The 6,875-nt window shown below is 34.7% G+C and overlaps 2 protein-coding genes across 5 annotated transcripts in view; both read right to left on the bottom strand.

Moving 5' to 3' along the window:
- The window catches only part of LOC108969971, a 29,065-nt gene extending 26,748 nt beyond the window's left edge, over positions 1-2,317 (bottom strand). Inside the window, exon 1 of one of the 2 annotated variants that reach the window (XM_018935029.1) lies at positions 2,246-2,317. Coding sequence is in view for 1 of the 2 variants with exons in the window: in XM_018935030.1 (XP_018790575.1) it covers positions 666-684 (19 nt within the window). In the remaining variant the exon portion in view is untranslated. Of the gene's footprint in view, positions 1-665; positions 740-2,245 lie in introns of those variants that run through there. The other variant, XM_018935030.1, reaches the window with a different exon arrangement.
- Positions 2,318-2,837: 520 nt separating this feature from the next.
- Positions 2,838-6,875, bottom strand: part of LOC108969969 — a 24,808-nt gene continuing 20,770 nt past the window's right edge. For 2 of the 3 annotated variants that reach the window (XM_018935027.1, XM_018935025.1), the window contains exon 15: positions 2,838-2,918. The gene's annotated coding sequence lies outside the window, so the exon portion shown is untranslated. Of the gene's footprint in view, positions 2,919-4,257; positions 4,449-6,875 lie in introns of those variants that run through there. The other variant, XM_018935026.1, reaches the window with a different exon arrangement.

Raw genomic sequence — 6,875 nt, forward strand, 5'->3', positions numbered from 1 at the left:
ACCCGTGAAAGGAGAATCGACACTCACCACCTCTTCGTGGATTTTAAAGCTGGAGAAGGACCTGTCTCACTTGGAATATCTAATTGGCGCCATGTAGTGAAAAGAAGAAACGACTGGCGCGCGGTTATTAATTCGGCTATAATCGCGTAAGCGGTGACTACGCCAATCAAGAGGAAGGGAGGATAAATATCACAGTTTCGTGACTTGCTCATTGCCCCAATGTTTATGTACTGTTGCTTTGTTAAATTATTTTCTATTAAAGGAGGTTAAAGTTTTTCTCAGTTTTGTAGCCCTAGATGGAGATGAAGCTGCCTCCTTTAAAATAAAGTTTAAATCATTTGCTTTTGATGCATAAGCTGATATTGAAGCAGCATGGACCTTATTATCTAACCAAAATTTAGCTATATCCGTAATTTTTATTTTCACGCAATCTTAAATAATTTAGAGCAGTTGGCTGCAGTTGATATTACACCACATGAAAGTACACATCATTACCTTTCTCCACATATATATTGTTCAACAAATACGTCCCAATAAACAAAGTACTACTCCAAGAAACACGAGGTCAATAACCAAAACTCCACAGTAAATACGACACAATTTGATGCAACAAAAAATTTACAACAACATTTTTATGAAACTTATTAATAACATTTTTTACATACCTGAATTAATATTTTCCATTTTATAAAAATTGTATACAATTATAATATTTTGTTAAACAATGGAATAAATGTTAGGCACTATAAAGGTGAATGTCAGAAAACAAAACAAACCAAAAAACACTACAACTTTGACAGCTTGGCTTTAAGACATGGGTTGCCACCTGACTCTAATTTTTGTATTTTTGGGTATTTAAAAATGTTTATTACAAAATGCCATTATCCTTTTTTTTTGAAATAGTGCACTCTAAAAATTGATTTTTGCCTCAAAAACCATTCATTTGACCTATAGTGCGCACTCGTCAACAACTCGGTATAACGGAACTGTGGAACGGCATTTCAAGATCCTTATTTACAACTGTAACCGAAACCATTGGTTTTCGGAAAATGCAAAAACAGCTGGTATGATGAAGAGTGCCGTATCGCAGCGGAGAGAAAGCAGACTGCCTACCTCGTAACGTTACAATCGTCCCACACAACACGTGCGGGCATTTGCAAACAAACAAAAAAGAGAGAGGCCAAAGTACGTGGTCGCTCTATTGGTATCGGCTCCACATGGTCGGTACCTAGGGGCTTGAACAGTTTTGGTTGGATTTGGAAAATTATTGGTCAAAAGCTGGCTTACTTCAAGGGAATTATTACCGCAAAGTGAAAGGATCAAATGGAATTTTAAATTGTGTTTAGGGTATGTAAATGTTTAGGCTTATATGTTAAGTAGAAATCCTGTAGTTTACTAAGAAAAATAATTCAAAGCTCCACCTCGCCCGACACTATAACAAAAAAAAAAAAAGTCTAGTTGTTTTAATGATTCGTTGTTTTCCCGTAAAAAACAAAATAATCCATTAACTAAATTAATCTTTATATCATTATTATTAAATACATACCATGTTGTCTAGAATCCATAAAAAATATCTTCCAAAATAAAAAAAAAAAAAAAAAAAAAACCACTTGTAATGTCGAGTTTCGCGAAGAAGCACGTGCGTTCCTACCAAAATCTAGGTTCCGACTACTTGTGTGCCAATATAGTGGGCTGAAGGTCATTCATATTACCGGTTCATTTACGGTTATTTAGGTACTAAAAAAAATCAATTTTGAGTAGGATCGCTGAAGTTTGTAATTTTCTTTTTTGTCCGGTTTTTGAAGGCAAATGCTCTTATGGGCGGTGTTATGTGTTTTCGAGAAAAATGTTCTGTGGAAGATAAATGGTCGTTTGCGTATTGGTAAAGGCGAGTACTGTAGTCGATGGAATGATGAACTGTAAGAGTACATAGTTCAGCGAATTAGGAGACAGTGGCTACGCTGGCTAGGTCATGTTGTCCGGATGGACGAAAACACTCCAGCTCTGAAAGTATTCGACCTAGTACCCATCGAGTAAGCAGAGGAAGAGGAAGATTCCCACTCCGTTGGAAAGATCAGGTGGAGAATGTTCTGACTACACTTGAAGAAAAACTACCTGCGCGCCGTTGTAAACTCGGCTATAACCGCGTAAGCGCGTGTCTACTCCAATTAAGTAGAAGAAGAAGAAATGCGAGCATAAGGGTACAAAAGCTATGTAAAGGATTTAATTAAAAATATTAACTCACGAGTATTCCTGCATTTATTAATAGAGTCATTTCTTAATTTTTCAAAATCGTTGTCAAGGATTTCGATAACACGTTCCATTATTACAGCATCTTTAGTATTTGAATCATCGTTCGGCTTTTTATACAATTTTTTCAGATGTAAAAGGTTTTTAAAAGTACTGAAAAGGAATAACCTATTGATTACGTAAAATATGGAGGAGGTTAAAAAAACAGTTATTTAGAGGAAAATTTAAAAATTTTCTAACACTTACGCTAATAATATGATTGACAACAGAAGCAGTGAAGTTAGCAATAAAGCGCATACTTTTGGGCATCTACATTCTTCTGGTGTATATTTGTTTCGGTTGCAATACCACACTAAGAAAGCAATCCTGAAAGTAAATAATAAACGTTGCAGCATAATAGTTCACTTAATGAAATGATCTCAAATTTAAAATGTAAGCAATTAAATAAAACCAGCATTATGCACTATTGGACAAGAAGCCGTGATTTGATTCGATTGTGAAAATTTCTAATACTACTTTAGTTATTTCCTTAAAACGGATTACTTACATCAGTAAAAACGCTAAAACACATAAAACAGCCAGTACTATAAGAATATAGAACGTGGTGAATAATTCGGCAAAGTCTTGTTTCTTTGTTTTTGGACCATATTCATCTCCTTGCACGTATCCTTTAAAGTAATATCATAATATGTTTAGATACAGTGCTTTAAACACGTAAGAAGTTCTATTTACGAGTATTTATTTATATGAATATGGATTGAAAAAATTTGAATTATTGTTCAAATATATTGCGTAAGATATAGTATATCGTCACCTGAAATGCAAAATAACGTATCATCAATAAATTCGAAATTGAGTGTCTTATTGATTACGATTCACTACTTCAAATTACATACATAAAATTACATATGTCCAACATTTTCAGGTTCTGCCCTCAGATATAAACCAGTTTTAAGCAATATTAAATTTTTTTTTTCACTCATGTTCCATTATATTTTGTGTTTCATTCATGCCACTGTAAATTTCCGAAAATGTTGTTACGTTATTTTGCATTTCAGGTGACGATATGTATTTCAATTGTTTTTATTTGCCGATTTTGAATTATTATATATATAAAAGATAGAAAAATCACTAAAGTGTGGCTATCTGAATTCTGTCAGTGTGATTTGTTTCAAAATGTTGTTTCCAACTATTCAGTTCTTGCAATACTAAATATTCCTCCAAGAGCGCAAGTAGAAATCTTGTATCCGATGAATATTGAATAGGCACTATTTCACTCAATGGTTTGAGTTCAATGTCCCTTTCCACTAAAAGAGAGGAGCCGAAATACGTGGTCGCTCTATTGGTATCGGCTCCACATGGTCGGTACCTAGGGGCTTGAACAGTTTTGGTTGGATTTGGACAATTATTGGTCAAAAGCTGGCTTACTTTAAGGGAATTATTACCGCAAAGTGAAAGGATCAAATGGAATTTTAAATTGTGTTTAGGGTATGTAAATGTTTAGGCTTATATGTTAATTTCAAAGCTAATAAGTATTAACCCCTATTTGTTAATCGACGCGACGTTTTTTCATCATAATATTGTATAATATTTTTTTAATCACATAAGCTCATCACTTCCATAACTTTTCATTGGGCGAATAGCATCAAAGTACGTTACATAAATGGAAGTGTAGCAGTAAACTAACACTTTGCTTAGAGATGCAATGTAAACACAAAATGGACTTCGACTATTTCGCATTGCATATTGAAGTATAATCTCTATATACCGCGTTCCACTTTTACGGACGCTAGTTTATCAGTGAGTATGTTGGTTGAGATGGTTGCTTAATATACTAACAACAAGTAGTTCCTGAAAATAGTCGGTTAAAACTTTAATATTAATGTAAACTTACCATCTGGTAATTTATTGGTGCCAAAACCGTTCAAAAATAGTTGTGTCAACCCTTTAAATATCGGCTTCGGTGAACAATTCTGGGTGTCTGAGGGCATATCTTTGAAATTTACGTGTTTCAGTTAAAAAAAAAATTGAAGATCCTAAGATTTCGCAATATCTTCAATTTTTGTAGCTTCGAAAGATATTATGTTTCCTTATTTATAAGCGTCTTAAATTCAGTAATGATAAAGTTAGTATAACTGATTTTATGTGTTAATAGACCGAAAATGGTGTAAGAAAATTCCAAATTGTGAAAATTTTTTCTGAAAGTAATGAAATGTTGTTTTTTTCAATGCTCAATCATTTCAGACAGCAGCATGTAAAACATAATTGAAAAGAACACTCAAACTGTATGTACATATAATACTTTGCAAAAGAATTTTTCTCCTACGAGTATAATCAGTTACTTAAGCAAAGCCCAATTGTGACCCAATTCGAATTTGTCACTCCAAAGTACGTACTCTACTTACATATATAGTATGTATAGCTGCGAGAGCTTTCTATATTTGGGGCTTTGCTTCATCAAAAGTCGGTTAAAGAATACATTAATGGAGATGCGATTATCCTGACGTAAACAACCCGCTGGTTGTTTCCGAAGAATATTTAACAGTGGGACTTGGTGACAGTAAATCTCTAAATACTAATTAGATCAAACCCTATATTAATTTCGGCCTGACAATGAGTATTGTTAATGAAAATCATCCATGCGGATGGTTTTAATATTACTAGCCCACAGTGATTTTGTTACCTCAGAGTAAGATTGGTTTTGTATGAATTTTATTTTATTTTATTTATTTTTTAATTTTTAAAATTTCTTTTCATTCCATATTACTAAAATAGGAAAACATTAATGAAACAGCATATACAAGGTGCATTTCAAAGTAAACAGGACTTAAAAAAATTTTGTTTTCGGCTAAATCAATTTATTTTATTCCGAATAGTCTCTTTCTGCTTGAATACAGCTTTTTGCACGATGCAAAAACATGTCTAACGAATGTTTTAGCTCGTTGGCCAGTATGGCCGACGGCATGCCGGTGAAAATCTTTTGAATGGCCTCTAAGTCTGCATAACACTATTCTTTCATGGACAAATGCATTTTTCCACATAGGAAGAAGTCGCCATATCAGGGGAATATGTGATTTTCGGGCAAATAATCGTCCTTCGAATGTTGGATTCTGAGCAATTTTTGAGCAAAATTTGGTCGTCAGTCAATTCGTGCGGACCAAACCGTACAGACACCTTTCGAAAACCCAAATTTTCTGTCAAAATGCGATAAATCGATGTTTTGGAGGTGTTTAATTTTATTTCCATTTTGATGAATTCATGCACAGATTCGATGAAATTTCCGGTGATCATGGATTTTGATTAGCTCACATGTTGATCGTCATTTATGTCCTCACGACCACTTTGAAAACGTTGCACTCTGCTACGGGATAGGCAATCATCACCATAAATTTGTTTCATTAATTGAAAAAGTTTTACCAATTTAAAAACAAAATTTAATGTTGGCTCTTTATCACAAATATATTAACACTGAAAACGCAATAACTTCACTTCCAATCAATGAAATATCACGATTCTCACTGGATAATCGATAAAGATAGCAGATTCTAACGCACCAGTCGACATTTAGATAGTGCCACCAGTAGGCGCTAGATTAGAAAAGTCCTGTTTACTTTGGAATGTACCTTGTAGTTATTTATAATATCTTTACTAAACGTCGTTTATGAGTTTTTCCTTTATAATTTTCTAGTTAATAATATCTTTTTAATGCTCAGCAGTATTCTGAGTTAATGGAACAATCATCCTTAATACTTTTCTTTCATCATTTCTAGATTCTACTGGAACAAGTTCTCTTTTTGTTCCTCACCTTAATAATTATCTAAATTATTTTCAATATAATCTAACTAGATACTCATATTTGACACTCTTAGAGCATTGAAGTTTGTCTCCATATTTTCGATAATTTCATAATCTGCTGCTTCATAGTTACCTAGTAAAATTTCGACTATCAACACTAAACTTCCCCATTCTACTAAGAAGCTGATACATGCTCGTTATCGACCAATCCATCGGCCTCCGTCACTTTGTTATTCTTCAGACGGGTAATTGCTATTTGAACTTCTTCATGATCGGGCAATGGAATCATCATCGATTGAGAAATCGGTTTTGCCATCGCCTAATGTTACGTCTTCACTGCCATTTAGTGGGCTGGACAAGTGTCCCCTCCATAATTTTAGTATGCTCTGGACATAGTATATGTTTTTTTTTTCCGAAAACCAATTATTTCTTTTGCACCTGTACGTACACTGGACTGGGATCACAACCTGATCGATCTGGTTGGAGGCTTTTCGATCTGGAGACAGCCAGGTAGCTTGATGAATTTTCTCAATTTTATAGTACTACAGCTAACCATATTTCTGGCCCGGTGAAGTCGATTATCCTCAATCCATATGGGGATGTTTCATCCCGAAGATACCTACTTTGTCACCGTGGCGTTAAAATCTCCAAGCACGATTTTAACATCGTGGCGGGGCAGGTCTCATAAGTGTTCTCAAAGCGCTCATGGAAGGCATTTCTTCTGTCGCGGTGTGGGCTCCCCCTGCGGGTAGGGGGGACCCCTCCAGGGCGGGGGGAAACAGAATATACCCGCGGCAAGGCATGCCTGTCGTAAGAGGCGACTATAAGCC

Source organism: Bactrocera latifrons, unplaced genomic scaffold (genome assembly GCF_001853355.1).
Source record: "Bactrocera latifrons isolate USDA-ARS-PBARC rearing strain unplaced genomic scaffold, ASM185335v1 scaffold_270, whole genome shotgun sequence".
NCBI classification, from domain to species: domain Eukaryota; kingdom Metazoa; phylum Arthropoda; class Insecta; order Diptera; family Tephritidae; genus Bactrocera; species Bactrocera latifrons.